The following is a 22556-nucleotide window of genomic DNA, read 5'->3' on the forward strand; positions in this document are numbered from 1 at the left end:
GATTAATAATATACCTAATTAATAATATACCTAATGATTAATAATATACCTAATGATTAATGATATACCTAATTAATAATATACCTAATGATTAATAATATACCTAATGAATAATAATATACCTAATTAATAATATACCTAATTAATAATATACCTAATGATGAATAATATACCTAATGATGAATAACATACCTAATGATTAATAATATACCTAATTAATAATATACCTAATGATTAATAATATACCTAATTAATAATATACCTAATTAATAATATACCTAATGATTAATAATATACCTAATGATGAATAATATACCTAATGATTAATAACATACCTAATGATTAATGATATACCTAATTAATAATATACCTAATTAATAATATACCTAATGATTAATAATATACCTAATGATTAATAATATACCTAATTAAAAATATATCTAATGATTAATAATATACCTAATGATGAATAATATACCTAATGATTAATAATATACCTAATTAATAATATACCTAATTAATAATATACCTAATTAATAATATACCTAATGATTAATAATATACCTAATGATGAATAATATACCTAATGATGAATAATATACCTAATGATTAATAACATACCTAATGATTAATGATATACCTAATTAATAATATACCTAATGATTAATAACATACCTAATGATTAATGATATACCTAATTAATAATATACCTAATTAATAATATACCTAATGATTAATAACATACCTAATAATTAATAACATAGGTTTGGTTTCTGAGCTTTCTATCAACACATGTACATGTCATATGTCTGGCCTGTTGTTTGGGAACATGCAGATAATGAACTGTGGCTGTTCTTTAGAGCTTGACTACGGTGTATTCAGACTGTTGTTCTATTTCAGTCCAACACAACGGCCACCCTACATGTCATTCTCACACTGGTGGCAACAAAAGAGAACGAGCTTTCAATGATTAAGAGCTGCACTTAAGAAATCACTGATTAAAATCCATGTGTCACGTAGGGGATTTAACACCTAAAATATGATTCATGTGGCCATACTACGCCATCTTCTTTGTACACGAGGTGATGTCCTCGGACTAATCTAAAATACACAGGTTCTTTGCATCAGGGAGTGGAGTATGCCAGGGATATACAAACATGTACGTTTCATTCACAATCTCAATTATTCAAGCAACTCAATGAAGGCTTCTCACGGACACCACCTTCAGCGTCTAGCGCTCCGTACAATCACTGCTGACAAGTACAACAGGGTTAAATCATCCTCTGAGTTCCATCAGAACATAGGTTTTCAATCGTCTATCAATGTATTACATTTCAATCAATATTCGTATTATTTCTGGCCAACACACAAAATACATACCCAGGAAGGCATGCCATGGGAGAAGGGGAACAGGTACCAGTGGTTACGGGCAACTTTGGCATGAACATACTGACAATCCATTGTCACCACACCCATCCTCCCAAGGCACGCCAACCTGCACATAGTAATAGGATCCCCTATTACTATGTGCAGGTTGGCGTGCCTAAACAGACAAACATGTATACCTTGAGCCATGAACCTTAATTGGAAATTAGACACCTGGCGCTGACAGAGGCTGCGTTCAACATTTCAACATGTTACATGTTGATGCTGAATGATGGTGCTAAATTATTTTTGGTAGAACTAACTGGTCAGAAAGGGGTTCAGATTAGAGCAGAGGGTCAAGGTGGTGCTGAGTCCTGAGAGTCCATGTGTCTTAAATTCGTGTGTGTCTGTGTGTGAGAGTGTGCTGTGTGTGAGCGGGAACAGGTGCGTGTCTGCGGAGGAAGTGTGTGGTGTGTGTGGTGTTGTGTGTTGTGTGTAGGATTATCACCCAGCCATTGTTTCAGCCTTCTATATCTGACACTTTAAACTTGATAAGCGAGAAGCTACCAGACTATACCACAATACAATATGAAAAAATAAGAAAGCTGTTAAATACTAATCCCTTCTATATTTGGCGCTGGACATGTATACGCTTGTGTTTTACATAATTGATATATGTGGTATTACAAGTCTATTGCAACATAACACCACAGGCTGTTGTATCCTCAGATGGGCACACAACTATTCTTAAATTGACTTAACATGGACTAACGTAAAACATTTTTACTTGTTAACTATGTTAAGTCTACTTACAGTGCATTCGGCAAGTATTCAGCCCCCTTGACATTTTCCACATTTTGTTACCTTACAGCTTTATTTTAAAATGGATGACCTTATTTTTTTTCCTAATCAATCTAAACACAATACCTCAAAATGACAACGGAAAACAGGTTTTTAGACATTTTTGCAAATGTATTAATTAAAAACTGAAATACCTTATTTACATAAGTATTCAAACCCTTTGAATATGAGACTCGAAATTTAGCTCAGGTGCATCCTGTTTCCATTGATTATCCTTGAGATGTTTCTACAACTTGATTGAAGTCCACCTGTGGTAAATTCAATTGATTGGACATGATTTGGAAAGGCACACACCTGTCTATATAAGGTCAGGTCAGGTCAGGGAGGTGACCAAGAACCCGATGGTGACTCTGACAGAGCTCCAGAGTTCCTCTGTGAAGATGGGAAAACCTTCCAGAAGGACAACCATCTCTGCAGCACTCCACCAATCAGGCTTTTATGGTAGAGTGGCCAGACAGAAGCCACTCTTCAGTAAAAGGCACATGACAGCCCGCTTGGAGTTTGCCAAAAGGCACCTAAAGACTCTCAGATCATGAGAAACAAGATTCTGTGGTCTGATGAAACCAAGATTGAACTCTTTGGCCTGAATGTCAAGCGTCACGTTTGGAGGAAATCTGGCACCATCCCTACAGTGAAGCATGGTGGTGGCAGCATCATGCTGTGGCAATGTTTTTCAGCGGCAGGGACTGGGAGACTAGTCAGGATCGAGGGAAAGATGAACGAAGCAAAGTACAGAGAAATACTTGATGAAAACCTGCTCCAGAGCGCTCAGGACCTCAGACTGGGGAAAAGGTTTACCTTCCTACAGGACAACGACCCTAAGAACACAGCCAAGACAACACAGGAGTGGAATGTCTCTGAATGTCCGTGAGTGGCCCAGCCAGAGCCCCGATCGAACATCTCTGGAGAGACCTGAAAATAGCTGTGCATTGACGCTTCCCATCCAACCTGACAGAGCTTGAGAGGATCTGCAGAGAAGAATGGGAGAAATTCCCAAGAAGACTCATACCCAAGAAGACTCAAGCTTGTAATTGCTGCCAGAAGTGCTTCAACAAAGTACTGAGCAAAGGGTATGAAAACTTGTGTAAATGTTATATTTCTTTTTTTATATACATTTGCAAAACATTCTAAAAACCTGTTTTTGCTTTGTCATTAGGTATTTTGTAAAGATTGATGTGGGAATTTTACTTTTTTAAATCAATTTTAGTAAGGCTGTAACTTAACTAAATGTGGAAAAAGTCAAGATGTCTGAATACCTTCCAAATGCAAATTAATGATGAAGGTTCTTCTAGTTCATCTGTCTATCTTATCTGTAATTAGATAGCATTACTCCAAGGCTAATCTTCATCCAGTAACACAAGCCTTCCGTTTTACATTACTGTTTATCCATCCATCACCTCCCTCCCTCCCTCCCTCATTCTCTCTCTGTTCAAGGAGAGATAACTCATCATAGGCACACAGGTAGATCTCTAGGAACAAGGAGAGGACTTCGATTTATGATTGGACTAGTAAACAACCCTGGGTTTCATTTCAGATACATTTCCCAGTGTTTCATAAACATCATTTAGGCCTCACACCACTACACCTGGGTCCCCTCAGAGACGCTCAAATCACCTCGCCTCTCTCTGGATAATCCTCCTGCCTAGGTCCTACAACCCTCCAGAATTAAGATCATGGTGGTTTTCATTAGAAACCAAGTGCCACAGTCCAATCGAAATTAGATCACGCATACATAAATAGATAAATATATATATATGAAGAAATATTGTTTCTGAATGAGAGACAAAGGGTTCCTCGTTCGCAGGTTCAATGCCAGCGAAAAATGTTATATTTTAAAGCATAGAACAGAAAGGCCGGTAATAGCAGGAGTTGAAACGTGAGAACCCAGTGCCCATTTTATTCAGAGCGGTATTGGGTGAACATCCCACCAACCGCCCACCGTCCATTCTGGACAGTGCTGTGGCAATATTGAGGGAAAGCTGCTGAGCGCTTTATCAACTGTTAGGTCATGTGAATAGTCTAATTCAGTTGCTATATCAGATAGGAAAATAATACAGCGCTATAATACAGTGGCTTGCCTATGGAAATGTTATAAAAGTCCCCTCTGGCTAGATGTAAAGGTACAGGTGGAAACAGCAATTATGCCTACACATTATACTGTAACGACCCGGTATTGTGTTCTGTGTTTGTGGGTGTGTTATGGTTCTCATGGCTACTAGCAGGGGTTAAATATGTCAGGACAGAGGGAAAGGTTGGGGGGGTATGATGGGTAATCCCGCGGGATTTGGAAATGATAAATAGGGATTACTGTCTCATCTTCTCTCTCTTTCTGTTCGGGGCCTTGATCTGTTCCTATGGGAGTAAACATTAATTAGACTTGGTATAGTTGTGTACATTCGGCATTTAGCGGCGTGGGCTGTGGCCTGAACAATAGCCCAGTTTAGGAATAAACCTGTGTTCTGACCTGCACACCTAGAGTCCGTCTTTTTTTCCTTTATGACCCAGCCGGGTTATTACAATACCTTGTCATACGCTTTTCATGCACTGCGCTCTTCTGCAACTCCATCATAGTCCGTCCCATGTATCCCCAATACATGTGTGGTTAAGTTTACATTCTGTACTGCTAGTATATCAGTCGATCAACTCTCGATGAGTGAAGGAGACTCCGTTACTGAATGATCAATGATTTGGAGGAAACCCGCCGACGGCCATGGTCGATCTCCCAACATGTCACTTTTTTTTCTTCTTTCGTACTGTTAAGGCCTTAAGGCCTATAGGCTACTAAATAAGAATCGGACACCTGGAATATAAAGCAATCCTTTTCGATTTTAGTATATTACATTCTGTGAATCTTTTAGCATTTTCTAGACAAATCGCTAGCAATAAAGTGCAGAATATGTCCAAACTGATACGTAAACGCGCATAGCTTTCTGTAAGCATGAGCGAGGCCACTGTCCAATATGTAGTCCTTCCTACAATATGAAGGACTCTTTAGGTTACTTTTTGATTGACACTTTATTCCTTTATAAAGCCAGAGTACTTGCTGTATACGCGTGCCCCTTTGACATGTTGATCCATTGCTGCTTTTATCTGTTTTCATAATTTGACCAGGCGTCTGGCTGTAGGTGTAGACGTCTTTAGAAATACACATTTTTGGTACGCTAATTATTCTAGGCCTACAAAGCTGATTTGGTGTTTTTAAAACAGGAGGATATATGAAATAATATTTATTTGTATGGCTGTGGACAGGTCGAAGATATGGGGACAGTAGCCTACATCCAGTTTTAAATCGTTGGATAACAAATATAGGCTGTGATGATTTGTGTAAAACTATTGACTATAAAAGTGTGCTGTTTTCAGACAATTTATACAGGTTGTGTCATAAGGGAGCTCCAAGGCAGGTTGGATTAATTTGCACACAGGGAGGGACCAGGGAACTGGTCACAATATGGAAGCAGTGGGCAGATCAGAGACACATTTAATTACCACATGTAGACACAACAAATCTTGATCAGATAGTGACCAGATCATCTTGATCGGATGACGACAACCACATGTTAACTCTCCCTTATCCACCTCTCTAACTATCATTCTCTTTCCCTCCGGCCCTCCTGAGTTATCCCTTTGTAAAATACACCATTCTATTTTTGACCAGTGCAACTCTGGATGTTTTTGTCGTAATGGATCTCTTTTCTCCCGGTCTGAGTTTGTGCTCCCCAATCAATAACTAATGACCAGACAGATAGGGACAGAGAGAGATAGGCTTAATGTGATTAATGGAAACCTCATTAGGAACCGGAGAAATGTTTGTTACCATCTATCCTATCAACTTATTTTTCAGCTGGATAGAGGTTAAGATCTGGCTAAGAAGGGAGGGGTGAATAGAGGAGGAAAGAGGTCAAGAAAACATTGGGGCAAATAGGATAGAATACTAAACAATCTGTTTGGAAATGTTCCATGTGTCATTACATTACAAGCATACCGACATGGCAGACATAAAGACATACTGTAACATAAGATACAGAGTTCAACCCAATTTACACATAATAGATATAGGTGGTAATACAAAACACAGGAGGCTGCTGAGGGGAGGACGGCTCATAATAATGCCTGGAATGGAGTAATGGAATGGTATCAAACACATGGAAATCGATTACCATTCCATTTATTCCGTTCCAGCCGTGACCATGAGTCGTCCTCCCCAATTAAGGTGCCACCAACCTCCTGTGGTACAAACAGTATGTTGCTAGGTTACATTGATAGTCCTTCTTCATTGAACTGAAACTGATTGGAGATAGGCCCAAGTGATGCAGAGTGGCGCTCATCATTTATCCCTGAACTATTTGTGGTCCTTCACGATCCTATCGACTAAGGGCTAAGTACTGTTCTGGAATGAGAAGGAAGAGCAGAGGTGGTTATAACTTATCTCTAGAAAGCAGATGCTTTCAGTGGAATTAAACATCTGTGGTGATGTCATACATGTCCGTGTAAGGAAGAGCTTAGAGTTATGCTCTAAGCCAAGCTGTGATTGAGCATAGAGTCTGTGTGCTGGGTTAGTGCACGGCACACAGGTATAGTACCAGTCAAAAGTTTGGACACACTCACTCATTACAGGGATTTTCTTTGTTTTTACTATTTTCTACATTGTAGAATAATAGTGAAGACATCAAAACTATGAAATAACACATATGGAATCATGTAGTAACCAAAAAAAGTGTTAAACAAATCAAAATATATTTTAAATGTGAGATTCTACAAATTAGCCACCCTTTGCCTTGATGACAACTTTGCACACTCTTGGCATTCTCTCAACCAGCTTCATGAGATAGTCACCTGGAATGCATTTCAGTTAACAGGTGTGCCTTTTTAAAAGTTAATTTGTGGAATTTCTTTCCTTCTTAATGCGTTTGAGCCAATCAGTTGTTTTGTGACAAGGTAGGTGTGGTATACAGAAGATACCCCTATTTGGTAAAAGACCAAGTCCATATTATGGCAAGAACAGCTCAAATAAGCAAAGAGAAACGACAGTCCGTCATAACTTTGAGACATGAAGGTCAGTCAATTCTGAAAATGTCAATAACTTTGAAAATATCTTAAAGTGCAGTAGCAAAAACCATCAAGCGCTATTATGAAACTGGCTCTTATGAGGACCGCCACAGGAAAGGAAGACCCAGAGTTACCTCTGCTGCAGAGGATACGTTCATTAGAGTTAACTGCACCTCAGATTGCAGCCCAAATAAATGCTTCACAGAGTTCACGTAACAGACACATCTCAACATCAACTGTTTAGAGTAGACTGCGTGAATCAAGCCTTCATGGTCGATTTGCTTCAAAGAAACCACTACTAAAAGGACACCAATAAGAAGAAGAGACTTGCTTGGGCCAAGAAACACAAACAATGGACATTAGACCGGTGGAAATCTGTCATTTGGTCTGATGAGTCCAAATTTGAGACTTTTGATTCCAACCACCATGTCTTTATGAGAAGCAGAGTAGGTGAACATATGATCTCCGCATGTGTGGTTCCCACCGTGAAGCATGGAGGAGGAGGTGTGATGGTGTGGGGATGCTTTTTTGGTGACACTGACTGTGATTTATTTAGAATTGAAGGCATACTTAACCAGCATGGCTACCACAGCCTTTAGCAGTGATACGCCATCCCATCTGGTTTGGGCTTAGTGGGACTATCATTTGTTTTCAACAGGACAATGACCCAACACACCTCCAGGCTGTGTAAGGGCTATTTGACCAAGAAGGAGAGTGATGGAGTGCTGCATCAGATGACCTGGCCTCCACAATCACCCGACCTCAACCCAATTGATATGGTTTGGGATGAGTTGGACCGCAGAGTGAAGGTAAATCAGCCAACAAGTGCTTAGCATATGTGGGAACTCCTTTAAGACTGCTGGAAAAGCATTCTTCATGAAGCTGGTTGAGAGAATGCCAAGAGTGTGCAACGCTGTCATCAAGGCAAAGGGTGGCTACTTTGTAGAATCTGTAATATAAATTATGTTTAACACTTTTTTGGTTACTACATGATTCTATATGTGTTATTTCATAGTGTTGATGTCTTCACTATTATTCTACAATGTAGAAAATAGTACAAATAAAGAAAAACCGTTGAATGAGTAGGTGTGTATAAACTTTTGACTGGTACTGTTTGTGTGTATGTTTAGTCATGCCTACATGATGTATTTATCCATGCATGCATGTTCGTGTTTGATGGTGATGACATGTCATGTTTGAATCTGTACTTATCCCCCCTTCCCTCCTCCTCCCTCCTCCTGAAAGGCTGACCTGAACACCTCAATGAAAATCCAATTAGCGTTCCAACAAAGGCCAGGTCCTGGGCAGACACAACTTATCACGACACAAAACACATCACAGACTGACAACATGAGAGAGAGACAGGGAAAAGGCGGACAGACAGAGAGAGACAGAGTGTGTGTGTGTGTGTGTGTGGGGGGGGTGATGGAGAGATAGGAAGGTAGGGAGAGAGAGAGAGAGCGAGAGAGAGAGAGAAAGAGAGAGAGGGGCAGGAACTCAATCCCTGAGTTACAGGACACATGATGATAAAACCCTCTCGCCTGTACAAACAGGACAAGAGATAGAGAGAGGCACGCACTAACAACCACTGAACAGGGATAGATAGAGGCAGGGGAAAGGGAGAAAAGATAAGGGGAGGGAAATCAAGGGAGTACAAAGGGAGAACAATTTTACTTAGGAAAAGTTAGCTACTTTCTGATTTTAAACTTGGGAGAGAGAAAGCAAGTCAAAGCAGAAATGAGAAAAGTCCAGACAAAATGACTTTAATAGATACAGAACTAGTCAGTTTGAAGTGTCTGTAAAAAAAAGGTCCACTAGGAAAACTAGAGAGGAGAGGGAGGAAGAGAGAGAGTGAGAGCGAGAAAGAGAGGGAGCGAGAAAGGGAGGGGGAGCGAGAGAGAGAGCGCGTAAGAAAACAACACCGAGATGTTCATGATCATTCCGAAGGATTCTTCCGCCGGAGGAGGTGGTTCCGCAGGGATGAGCTCGCCGCACGGGAAAAGCGCAAAACAGGTGTGTGTTTGTGTCGGTTTGTTTTCATGTGAATTAATTACACAATGTATAATTTCATTATCTTCTAAATTTGACTAATTCCTCTCTACCTCGAGTGAACAAACATATATGTTATGAGAGGTTTTAGCGTCTCTTGGAGTTTAAGATGATATTGTGTGTATAGAAATGAGTGTGTGTGTGTGTGTGTGTGTGTGTGTGTGTGTGTGTGTGTGTGTGTGTGTGTGTGTGTGTGTGTGTGTGTGAGAGAGAGAGAGGGGCTAACTGCTGTGTGTTAGGAGGAGTTGAGGGTGAGAAGATGAGTGGATTGATATAGAATGGGACGGGGGTAGGGATCACCTTGCAGGTACGGTTTATGAAAAAAATATAATCTTTAGGGCTTTGTCAAATGTTATGGGATAAAATTAAGAGAAAAATATGAATTGATGGAGAATACTTGTGAATTTATCTGTGAATTTTACCTCAAACACCAATTTGCTCATTACTCAATTATTGTTCATTTTTCCATTTGAAATAATAATATCTGATTCATTTCATAGTTTGTATGAAACACTTGTGTGGCTCTGACTCAGTTCCTGACTATCAGTATCAACGTTGTTATAATGGTTCTGTCACCTGTACTTTCCCCACGCAGGTAAAAGCAGCGATCAGTAAGAAGGTTCAGAAACAGCAGATTATGCAGAGGAGGCAGTCCAGTGAGCAGAGTGGCGACTCAGAAGTCTCAGCGGCTGGAGTCAACCCCCCCCATGGTAGGAGGTACAGCCAGACCCCCACCCCCTTCCCCAGAGATAGAGATAGAGGTACAGGGGATGAAGAAGAGGAAGAGGAGGACCTGGATGTGCAGGACAAGGTGGAAGATATGATGAAGACGAGTGGTCAGGAGCAGGAAGAGAAGGAGTCCATAGACCTACTCCCTATAGTGGACCCAGCATTTGGACCGGTAAGAACCAGGATGACCCAGGTCTGCCCTGGGATAGGCCTTCTTTAGCCGTGTGTGTATGTGTGTGTGTGTGTGTGTGTGTGTGTGTGTGTGTGTGTGTGTGTGTGTGTGTGTGTGTGTGTGTGTGTGTGTGTGTGGCTATGTGTGTGGCTATGTGTGTGGCTATGTGTGTGGCTATGTGTGTGGCTATGTGTGTGTGTGTGTGTGTGTGTCCATGTCCATCCATCCAAGGCACGATTTCAATCTACCAAGGTCCTGATTGAAATTCTAAGGCCCCCTGCTCCAAATATAAATGCTGACTCTGTCCCCATACTTCACGGTAGCTGCTTATCCTATGTCCCATGTTTAAGTGTTAGCCTTGATGCTAACAGAGTTGTGTTGTTTATCTATGTGTTCAGGGTTCATGTGGTAGCGTGTTTGAGGGTTTAATCTCCTTCATTGGCATCTGCTACATTAGGAAACTGTAATTCATAACAGATATCATTTTAAGCCCCAGGAGTAATGAACACCAAACAGTACTCGTCCCCACCCACATTACACCGACTCAACAGCACAACATCACATGGCTTCAGAGTCTTGGGGGGGGACAGTAGGTTTGCCCTCGGGAGTCTGGTTCCTCCCCTCTCCCCTGGCCTAGCATGTCTTGCCTGGCCTGGCCTGGCCTGCCCTGCCTGGCCTGCTCCCCCCTGGCCTAGCATGTCCTGCCTGGCCTGGCCTGGCCTGTCCTGCCTGGCCTGCTCTCCCCTGGCCTAGCATGTCCTGCCTGGCCTGGCCTGGCCTGTCCTGCCTGGCCTGCTCTCCCCTGGCCTAGCATGTCCTGCCTGGCCTGGCCTGGCCTGTCCTGCCTGGCCTGCTCTCCCCTGGCCTAGCATGTCCTGCCTGGCCTGGCCTGGCCTGTCCTGCCTGGCCTGCTCTCCCCTGGCCTAGCATGTCCTGCCTGGCCTGGCCTGGCCTGTCCTGCCTGGCCTGCTCTCCCCTGGCCTAGCATGTCCTGCCCTGCCTGGCCTGCTCTCCCCTGTGCTCGTATTCGGCTCTGGTTCTGAGTCACTGCAGAGTTCCTGTAGTTGACAGGTTGAGTCACTGGATACTAGTGTCAGTATCTGACACCTGATCAGAACACAATACATCTCCAGAATTACCAGCTCCTCCACGCACATCACCATAGTGACCAGAGCCTTACTTCCAGCCAGGGGTAAGAGTCAGGTTACATGATGTGTGTCTGCCTGAGTCTGTCTCAATACACACACACTTATCACACACTCCGTCCTCTAGGCAGGCAGAGCAAACAAGGTGTGTGTGGTTGTGGTTGTGAGCTGACACCCATACTGGTTGTGTGACAGAGAGGTTTAATACTGATACCTGATGCAGATCAGATGCTGTTCAGAACACACAGAACCAGAAACCCAACAGAGTGACATGATTAATTTACATGATCAATAATAAAATATGAATTAGATAGGTAATCAGTCTTAATGGCAGTGGTTGCAACAATGTTTATCCTATCAACAGCATGAGTGTTGTTTAGCAGACTGATTTACCCTGTGTGTGTGTGTGTGTGTGTGTGTGTGTGTGTGTGTGTGTGTGTGTGTGTGTGTAGAGAGAGAGAGAGAGAGAGAGAGAGAGAGAGATCTTGTTCTTCTATCCTCGTGAAAACCTGAAATCCACAAAAGGATAGTTAAAACCTCTTAAGTCATTTTCAATTTTCGCCTAAAATGACATACCCAAATCTAAATGCCTGAAGCAAGGATATGCATATTCTTGATAGCATTTGAAAGGAAACATTTTGAAGTTTGTAGACATTTGAAATTAATGTAGGAGAATATAACACATTAGATATGGTAGAACATATTACAAAGAAAAAAACATGCGTTTTTTTTTGTTTGTATCGTCTTCTTTGAAATGCAAGAGAATGGCCATAATGAATTATTTTAGCCCAGGCGCAATTTAGACGTTGGCCACTAGATGGCAGCAGTGGTTGTGCAAAGACTGATCCAATGAACTATTGCATATCTATTCAAAATGTTGTATCAAGACTGCCCAAATATGCCTAATTGGTTCATCCATACATTTTCAAGTTCATAATTGTGCACCCTCCTCAAACAATAGCATGGTATTCTTTCACTGTAATAGCTACTGTAAATTGGACAGTGCCGTTAGATTAACAAGAATTTAGACACATCAGATATGTCTATGTCCTGGGAAATATTCTTGTTACTTACAACGTCATGCTAATCACATTAGCGCACATTAGCTCAACCGTCCCGAGGGTGGGACACCAAGGAAAATTCTCCCTTGTGGCTATATAAATAAAACACAATGTGGTTTTAAAGGGGCAATCTGCAGTTGCTACATACATTTTGTGACTTATAAATGAATTATATATACCCATTGATTCTTGAATAATACAACTTCTAAATGCCTAATGAGCTTCAGAACCCAAAATATAAGCTTGTTTTACTCCAATGTTTGTTAACAAAGTAAATGTAAACAAACACTATATAGCCTTAAAACATGGTTAAAACAATCATTTTGATATCATGGATGGTCAGTCCTTGCTTCCATAGCTCGGTCTATGAATTTGAGAGTGGTCACATTTCTCCTGCCCCATCCCTCAGCTTTGTACCCAAACAGGACGGGGAGTACACATTTTTGTTGTTTCAGCTGCTGATTTCTGCTTTAAATTCTGCCAAATACTTACGGAACACTATATTTTGTACTACATTTTGTACTATATTTTGGACAGAAGCTGTCCTCTAGTGGTATTAAATTGACACTGCAGTGTTGAACTGCCCTAGAATTGACCTAGTACTTGTTAAAGATTCCGTCATGACATGAGCCAAACTGTTCATTTGATCTAAGTCCAAGTCTGTCTCCAAAAGTATAGAGGAAAAGCGGTCGGTTGATCTGGTAACAGACATCTGTCACTCAGTTAATCTTGTCACTCATACTTCTTATCTGCTACTATCACCATACGTCTGGGTTTGAATGGGTGTGAAAGAGAGAGAGAGGGAGAGAGAGAGAGAGAGAGAGAAAGAGAGACAGAGAGAGAGCTGGAAGGGGTAGAGAGGGACATGACCAAACTACAGTATCAAATATTAAATACATATTTGGCAGAATTTGATGCCAAGTTACATCAGATAAGCCTCATCTTTGAGTGGTCATGGAATGTCACATAATGTATATCCTACTACAAATGTTATTTATACAACACACACATGCACACGTACACACACACACACAGACACACACACACACACATACACACTGATGTGTTCGATTACCCAATAGCCTGGAAGTTGCCAAAGTACTTTGTTCACAGCTGTGCATCATAACAAGTCCCAGCTGGAGGACCAGGCCTATCACAGAGTTCATCCCTCTCCTGACCTACGAGGGTATGGAACTCTCTGGATAGTGGTTGGGGCCCGCTAGGCACCAATGGGCATAGATCTGGCATCACTTTACCTTCTCCCAATCCTAACCGTAACCATATGGGGGGGGGGGGGGGTGACACAAATCTGACCTTAGACCAGCGTCTATGGAACCTACCACTTAGCCTTATGCCCCCAAGGTTCACCACAAGGACAATGGCTTAGAATGGTATGCATAAGTAATAAGCTCTACAAAGTCAGGCTACCGTATATTAACATCTGTCCCTGTTGACAAGAAATAAATCCTATAGGTCTCTGTATCTCTCTCTCTCTCTCTCTCTCCCTCTCTCAGCCTGTCCTTATGCAGCATGTAATTCCCATCAGTAGTCATAGTATTTATTTAGTCATGTGAGTCAGTGTTGTGGCACAGAAACACAGTTTAAATGTTGGAGTGTCTGATATTATGTCTGTCTCTGGATTAGACAGCATTACAGCTCGGATTAGAACCTCTGTCATGCTTTTATCATGCACCAATCAGAGAGAATATTACGTTTGACATCCAAGGAAAGCAGGAAGATGTGTTTATTGAGTTTAAAAACAGACCAATTAGAGCAGTCGACTGTGATGCGCGTATTTGGTTTGGATGTGATTAACACACGCATACAGTCAATGGTGTGTGTGATTCTAACATTCGCACGTACACACATCTAATGGTAGTCCAAAGCAGCAGCTTGCTCCCAGGCTGTTTGAGCATCAGTCTAATTATTGGCTCTTTTCTTCCTCGCTCATTTGATGTTTCTTTCACTGTTTTGCTTCTTGTCTTGTTCTCGTCCTGCTTTCCCGTAGATTTTTTTATCTCATGACCAGTTTGATTTTCTTTCTCCCTGTCTCTCTGAATTTTCCATCCTTTTCTCTCCATCACTCCTCCTTCCCATCATCTCTTTCCATCTTGTATCACCTCTCTCTCCAACCTGCCCTCAATTTCTCCCTTTTGTTGTTTCTCTCATTCTCCTTACTCTATCCGTTTCTCTTCTTACCCCTCCATCTCTCCCTTTAATCTGAAATGGAGGGATAGGGATTTTTAAATCCCTTGCGTTTGTCCCCTCTAATTCTCTCTATCTCTCCTCCCTCTCTCTGTCTGTCTCTCCCCCTCTCTCTGCATCTCACCCCCCTACGTAGATGTAGTCATTTGAATGGTGTAACAAGCCTTGCTCCAGGGACTGAGAGGAGGAGAGAGGGAGAGGGGTAGAGAGATAGGGGATTTAAGAAGGGGTCAAATTGAGAGTTGATGAGTGAGTAGGAGCGAGAGACAGAGAGACAGAGTAATGCACGCATGAACTCTTTTCTGTTCAGACATAGACGTGGGCTAGGTTAATGTTTGTTTTAGGCGACCTTAAACGCAGATCAGGATGTTGTTTATGGGATTTAGGATCTTCTGAGTGTGGATTAGAGGTTCTACTATATGTTTCATCTCTGATATGAACATCACTTCAGACCACGATGTGACTGGGTGATAGGACCTCCTGGACCCCACCTCAGAACTCTAATCTCGGGTGGGACCTTTGGAACTCCAAAGAAAGGTGGGAGAGAGAGAGAGAGAGAGAGAGAGAGAGAGAGAGAGAGAGAGAGAGAGAGAGAGAGAGAGAGAGAGAGAGAGAGAAAGACATAACAAATAGGAAAAAGAAAAATAGAATAGAGAGGGAGGGAGGGAAAAGAGAAGGAGGGTCAAGAGTGTTACTTCACACTCCGAGGATAGGGGATGGGAAATTGTACTAAGCCATCCATGAAAAACAAAATGAAGAAGGTAAGAGCAGTTATTTTCTTTTTCTTTTAAAGTTATGGGACGAGAGAAGCCTTTGCTTGCTTGTTATTTCCTTGTCTGTGTGTTTATGTGTGTAGTATCCTGAAAATATTGGCAAAATGTATTTGTTCTGCAAGTACTCAATTCAGAATAGGTCCTGTGCGTTTTTAAACAACATTGATCTGCAGGATTGTCACAACATTGATCTGAAACAATACAACGTGATTATTCTGAACAACTCCAGTAGAGACAATCTATGACGTTTCCTTTTCACTTATATGCATAACGTCTCTGCGTCTCTGTACAATGGAGATCTTTCTTTGATTATCTCCGAGCCTGATAAGCAGTATTACTCCCCAGAGATCTTTATCCTTGTGGTTCCTAAAGGGCAGGCCCAACAACCAGATCAATCTTGTACCAGACGTGGATTTTGATACTACGGTTATTCTCAAGCGCATACAAGCATTTTTTTTTTTATAGATCAATGTTGTTGATTCTCAAGACAGAATTCTGTGGCCCATTGAAAAACAGTAAATGCATTTTCCAAATGCAGTCGCCTTCTCAAAGCTTAAATATATTCATAAATTCTATATGCTACTGTCACAATCGCTACTACATTACTCGAAAGAACACGACTGTCTGAAAAAAGATTAACGCAAACATTTATTTCTGTTGAGTCTAAGCTGACAAACCAGAAAGTTAGTGTGTGTTGTTTTTGAAATCTAGTGATCAAAATATTTGCTTTGCGGTCACTAAATCATGATGATCAAAATTGGAAATACAACTATCAAAAGGTGCTTAATTATGGGAAATGACAATATTATTCCTGATCAAAAAGAAAATAGAAAATAAGCACACTGCGCAGGAATCCTTCATCAATATCTTCACAATCCAATTCCATGTATTCAGCACTGCGCATAGGCTTAGACCTTCCATCGGCTGCAGAAACACAATCCCCAATAGAAATAAGGAAGGTGAATACAATGGGAGAACACAACTGATATGAACGTAAAGGCCTCAATCCACACCAATGTAAAGCTCTCTAATGGAAGGTCACAACCCACTGGGCATAGACCCCAGTTCAACATCTAGTTTTGATTCCCATTTGGTTGAGGCGTCAACTAATGTGAATTCAACAACAAAACATTACATTGGATTTAGGTTCAAAGTTGGGTGAAAAAAAATATTGGCAAATTGATTTTCCACGTTGATTCCACATCATCACATAGATTTTTTGGGTTGAAATGATGTGGAAACGATGTTGATTCAACCACTTTTTACACAGTGGGAAAGTTTAGGAGTAACCCAAAGATACTTAGAAGTAACTCCACTTCATTTTCTGCATCTCTGCATATCTGCAATATTGTAGAAATTCTTACAAATTTGACAGTCCCTGTTGCCTAGATCTTTCCCTATATTGTACCTTCCATTTCCAATATTGTGTAGTAGTATTTACTGATTGCCAGAAACCGTGAACACATTTGCAACCTTTTCTCTTCTGATGAAAACAACATATTAATATTCTGTGAACAAAACCCTTCACATTGAATTTCGCATTCATTGATGACAATTGTATTTACAGTTTTGCAAAACTGGGTCTAATACAGTATATCCAATCCAGGCATAAAGGCAAGAAACTTATCAGACATTCTGCACATTTACTTAAGCATTTGATCATTGTTGGTTTGCTGTAGGTTAGTTTAACCACATTTCCCCCCAAAAAAATTGTACACAGGTTGAGAAAAACTCTAACTAAACACAACTCTGGTATTATCATATTGACTAGATGTAATCTGTAAGTGTGTTATATAACATTGTGTTGAGTCTCTGAGTTGAGTGTCTGAACACTTAGCAGAATGAAAACCCCAATCCAACTCTGAGCCAAGACTGAGCCTCGGGGAAACAGAGCAGAGAAAGAGATAGATGAGAGAGAGAGAAAGAGTGAGAGATGGAGAGAAAGCATAGCTTCTTGTAACCAATACACAGACCAGCACATAAACAGACAGAGAGCTAGACTTATTAGGCTGATGGTCCGCTGGCTGATAGGGCTTGTCATGTAGATAGAGTTAAACTTCTAAAAGTCTGACAGAGATTGCCAATCCTGTCCTGTCCTGTTTGCTGATGTAACATCGTATCTCCCTGAGGACTAGTGCTGTGGACAGCTGGCTGTCAGACCTCAGCAGACAGAGAGGGAAACAGAGTGTGAAACCAACAACTGTTGGGTTCACTAGTTCTGGATGATTCTGGTTCTAAGGGGGCCGTCGGGCCCCAGGGGGGCAAGGGGGGGGCAGGGGGCCAGGAGGGGCCCCGGTCGGAGGGCGAGGAGGAATCGGGTGAGGACGAGGAGTTTAAGGCGCCACTGTCTGCACTGGTCCAGAACTGCACCGTGTTACACAGCATCGTGGGACCCGCCTGCATCTTCCTCAAACAGGGCTTTGCAAGCAGCCAGATCGTACGTACACACGCTAGTGAACACATACACACACATACTGAGACACATGCATGCAAGCGCATACTCAATCACACACGCACGTATACTTACATACTAAACTATTCACACACACTCACCCACACCAACACACACACATCAGGATCATCTTCACTTCATTCTCACCACATAACATTCTCTCCACAATCATTTCATTTTCATCATGGGACAACCAATCAAACGTGCTATATAAAGTACATACTGCAGCCAGAGAGGAGTCCAACCAAACCTTGATGTGGTGTTGCACTGTGTTTATCACATACAGGGAGATTCCAAGAAGAACATCCATAGTAAAGAGAAAGACATCTACAGGGATTGTCTCTCCCTATATTTCTCTGCCACCAAACAAACTCAACCTAATGACCTACTACACCAAAACAGGCACGACCTACAGTGTGTGGATGTGTGTGTGTGTCTGTGTCTGTAAACAATTCACATTTTATGTCCAAGGGTCTTACTTACACCAAACCACCTACATTTCCTAATTCCCCCCCGCAACAAAAACACACACACACACACACACACACACACACACACACACAATAATCTGGTTACTACCGTGATTTATGTTTTGTGAAAGTATTTTACCAGGTCCATAATACAAACATGGCTCATACAATGTAATCTGTGTAAATTTAGGTTCAGATATACAGTACCAGTCAAAAGCTTGGACACACACTTCAAGGGTTTTTCTTAATTTATTTACTATTTTCAACATTGTAGAACTATGAAATAACACATGCGGAATCATGTAGTAACCAAAAAAGTGTTAAACAAATCAAAATATATTTTACATTTTAGATATTTTACATTTTAGATTCTTCAAAGTAGCCACCCTTTGCCTTGATGACAGCTTTGCACACTCTTGGCATTCTCTCAACCAGCTTCACCTGGAATGCTTTTCCAACAGTCTTGAAGGAGTTCCCACATATGCTAAGCACTTGTTGGCTGATTTACCTTCACTCTGCGGTCCAACTCATCCCAAACCATATCAATTGGGTTGAGGTCGGGTGATTGTGGAGGCCAGGTCATCTGATGCAGCACTCCATCACTCTCATTCTTAGTCAAATAGCCCGTACACAGCCTGGAGGTGTGTTGGGTCATTGTCCTGTTGAAAACAAATGATAGTCCCACTAAGCCCAAACCAGATGGGAGGGCGTATCGCTGCAGCATGCTGTGGTAGCCATGTTGGTTAAGTGTGCCTTGAATCCTAAATAAATCACAGACAGAGTCACCAGCAAAGAACCCCCACACCATCACACCTCCTCCTCCATGCCACAATGTAGAAAATAGTACAAATAAAGAAGAATTCTGTAATGAGTGGGTGTGTCCAAACTTTTGACTGATACTGTATTATATCTTTAGAAGCAATGTACTAGATAGATATACTATTTAGTCTAACTTTGCAAAGCATCCTGGTTTACTCTTTCTAACCATGTGTGTCTACTGGCACGCTACAAATCACATGTACCGCCTCTGCTATTAATCATACCATAGCAAAAAGATGTAGATTTTATCAAGCAAAAACAAATGGCAGAATTTCTTTCTCTTCTTTTCTCTCCGCCTTTTTATACCTTTGGCTGATTGGTTCCCATGGTCTTTGTGATTGAGGCCCATTGTGTATTTCCTAATATCTGTGGTTGAACATTTTGTGTTTGTTGATCTTTAGATTTACATCTGTGTGTTTGACGGCAGTTTTTGTATCGACATGAAACATGCACGTACGTTGTTTGTCTTGTCGTGGGTACATGAGCAAACAGATTTTGTCGTCGTCGTACATCTCGTGGGGTTGTGATGTAGCGCGTGTGTGTGTTTGTGATGCAGTGTGTGTGTGTGTTCATGTGCAACTACCAGTCTGCTTATGTGAGTCCCTCTGCTACCTCCAACAGGACAGGGACCTACGACCAGAGGAGATTGAAGGTAGATTATCCCCTTCTATCTCACACAGTCAGAATCGTACCATGATATGTTTTACAATCTACACTATCTAATTCTTACCCTGTGTGTGTACTTGTATGTTTGTGTGTGTGTGCGTGCGTGCGTGCGTACGCGCGTGCCTGTGTGTTTGCAGAGCTTCGCGAGGCGTTTGTGGAGTTTGATAGGAAGAAGAATGGTTATGTCAGCTACAAGGACCTGGGAGAGTGCATGAGGACCATGGGCTACATGCCCACAGAGATGGAGCTCATCGAGCTGGGCCAGTCCATCTGTGAGTCTGATGTCATCATCACGAGACAGCGCAAACACCACAGAATCATGGAATATCTGAAACTCTAGAGTGCTATGGCGGAATCTAGGTTGATTATTACAATGAATTATGAACCAAGGAAACACAACATCAAGAAATATTTAGGCAATGAAAGACATATTGTCCGTATTGTAACTATGAGTGATAGTAGTAATGTTTTTATCTGGTCTGTAGGTGGTGGTAAACTAGACTTTGAGGACTTTGTGGAGCTGATGGGCCCCAAGATGCTGGCAGAGACAGCAGACATGATCGGAGTGAAAGAACTGAGAGATGCATTTAAGGAGGTCTCTCTCTCTCTCTCTCTCTCTCTCTCAGATTGTGTGGTTTCAAAGCTGACAGAGATGGTTGCTGTCTTTCTCAATGTAAGTAACTGTCACTATAGCCTCCTTTCTGTCCCTTTCTCTTTCTCTCTCTGTTTCTCTCTCTTTGTCTTTCTCTCTCTCTCTTTGTCTCTCTCTCTCTCGCAGTTTGATGCTAACAGTGATGGTCAGATCAGTATAATGGAACTGAGGGAAGCCATGAAGAAGCTGATGGGAGAACAGCTGACCAACAGAGAGATCGACGAGATCCTCCGAGACGTGGATCTCAACCGGGACGGACTGGTCGACTTTGAGGGTGCGAGAGTGTGTGTGTGTGTGTGTGTGTGTGTGTGTGTGTGTGTGTGTTTGCGTGCATGCATGCTCAGCTTCAGTGATTTATATGTTAGAAGCAGTGACTTTGGTTTTTTGTTGGTCTGTGTATGGGATAATCATGTCTCCTTTTCATTTAACTCTCTTTCTGTCATTATCTCTCTCTCTCTCTCTCTTTTCACAGAATTTGTTCGAATGATGTCACGCTGAGATAACCAGAAGGCGTTGTTGTGTAACAACTGGAAAAGGGACCACTACATTTGTAGTGAACATTCTTGTTCTACTGACTGGACCTAGGTTTGTTATTTTTTGTTAAGCAGCACTTAAATTGAGTGAACGCTTAATAGTAGTTCTACAAATCTTAGAACTCAAGCTGTGACAGTTAAATTGAACATCGATTGGTTGTAACATATCAAAATCCTAATGCTTGGCTGGTATGAGTATCTCTTACCTTTTTAAAGTCTTTTTTTTAAGTGAATGTTTTTACTCTGATTGTATGCGTGTTCAAAGGTTTAACCTCGTTTGTAAAATGTAACGTTATTTTCAAGTAAAAAGCTGTCTGTTTGTGTTGTTTCTATCGCCGTTTTTATGTGTTATCTTAAATGTAATCATTTCTAAGAAAATGTTTGACTAATTCATTTTTGATCATTTGATAATAAAATTAGACACATTTTAATGCAACGTAAGACTAAATAGGGACAGGAATTTAGTTAATGAAAATTATAATTAATGTCTATGATAAATTCACATTTTCCACACACAGTATGGCACCTCTTCTGTTCAAGGCAAAGAACACACGGTGGCATGGAAAAGATTTCAACCAACTCAACTCAGCAATTTTATGAACTTCTATAACAATGGAAAAAAATGGAACCAAGTCTAACGTGGTTTCGATATGTTTGATAATTCCATTTATTCCATTCCAGCCATTACATAATAAGCCGTCCTCCAATAGCTCCTCCCACCAGCCTCCTCTGCTATGCATATGCAAAGACACTAGGTTTATGAGCAGCACTGTGGCAAGGTTGAGTCCGGGCTGATCACCTTGAGCTGCTGGGTGTAACAGAAATGAATCAGAGAAAAGGTCGTAGTGCATGGACACGAACCGAAATTGCATAGAACCAAGCGAGAGCTGAAGGTTTTCAGCCACGACGGGAATAGAACAGAGTTGAGTTTGGGGGTCGTTTTTCTGTGTGTGGCCACTGCTCATGCTCTCAAAATGTTGGCGCCCGTAGAATACACGTTTCCAAGGCGAGCAGGATGATTATGAGATGGAGCTAAGTTGGGATGCCACTGGGCCGCAAGCAAAGTCGGGAGAAGAGGAATGTTGGGACAGGGACACAGAGAGATGGTTTTCTGAGGAGGAATGGAGGGGGGAAAAGAGGAAGAGGAAAGTATGAGGAAGCAGGGGTTGGATTTTTATTTGAGGAAGATGGTGGTAAAAATGGAAATGGGGTGAAGAAGAAGAGTGGTGTCAAGTGAAAACAGAGTGAGCAGTGCACCAGACCGAGTTCTGGAGGTGAAATGGAAGTGAATGAGGGCGAGTTAAGTGAGGTGGAAGGTGTGGTGAAGAGCTCGGAACCCGAGCCTGGCATCAATGGACATGATAAAGAAGAATCTTGTCCAGTAGGATTTACATTTTTTGAGAAAGTGTATCGTCTTTTGGCAGATCCATTTGTGGTTTCAGGGTGGGTGAGAAAGGAGTTGGATGCAGTTGAATCAGTGAAGGTAACCTGTAGTGGACTTGTGATATTTGTTTGTATTCTTCTGACCAGAGGGAGCGGGCGCTCCGTGTCAGGCAAC

At 41.6% G+C, this 22556-nt stretch overlaps 1 protein-coding gene across 2 annotated transcripts; it reads left to right on the forward strand.

The window, feature by feature from the left end:
• Positions 1–8849: 8849 nt before the first annotated feature.
• LOC106604649 (calcium-binding protein 2) lies at positions 8850–21317 on the forward strand. 2 transcript variants are annotated; one of them, XM_014199502.2, is made up of 7 exons: positions 8850–9285; positions 9917–10222; positions 19769–19799; positions 19951–20085; positions 20299–20408; positions 20592–20739; positions 20938–21317. In XM_014199502.2, the coding sequence occupies exons 1-7, from the start codon at positions 9199–9201 to the stop codon at positions 20961–20963; spliced, it is 843 nt and encodes a 280-aa protein (XP_014054977.1). In that variant the 5' UTR covers positions 8850–9198; the 3' UTR covers positions 20964–21317. The 2 variants fall into 2 exon arrangements, with proteins under 2 accessions (XP_014054977.1, XP_014054978.1); XM_014199503.2 differs by lacking the exons at positions 8850–9285; positions 9917–10222 and adding an exon at positions 15255–15394.
• The last annotated feature ends 1239 nt before the right edge of the window (positions 21318–22556 follow it).

Source organism: Salmo salar, chromosome ssa05 (genome assembly GCF_905237065.1).
Source record: "Salmo salar chromosome ssa05, Ssal_v3.1, whole genome shotgun sequence".
NCBI classification, from domain to species: domain Eukaryota; kingdom Metazoa; phylum Chordata; class Actinopteri; order Salmoniformes; family Salmonidae; genus Salmo; species Salmo salar.

Bases quoted from the DNA above. Each gene is read 5' to 3' on its own strand.
- LOC106604649 (XM_014199502.2), top strand. From the start codon at position 9,199: ATGTTCATGATCATTCCGAAGGATTCTTCCGCCGGAGGAGGTGGTTCC. The intron at 20,086-20,298 runs GTGAGTCTGATG...TCTGGTCTGTAG, and splicing joins CGAGCTGGGCCAGTCCATCT to GTGGTGGTAAACTAGACTTT. The intron at 20,409-20,591 runs GTCTCTCTCTCT...TCTCTCTCGCAG, and splicing joins TGAGAGATGCATTTAAGGAG to TTTGATGCTAACAGTGATGG.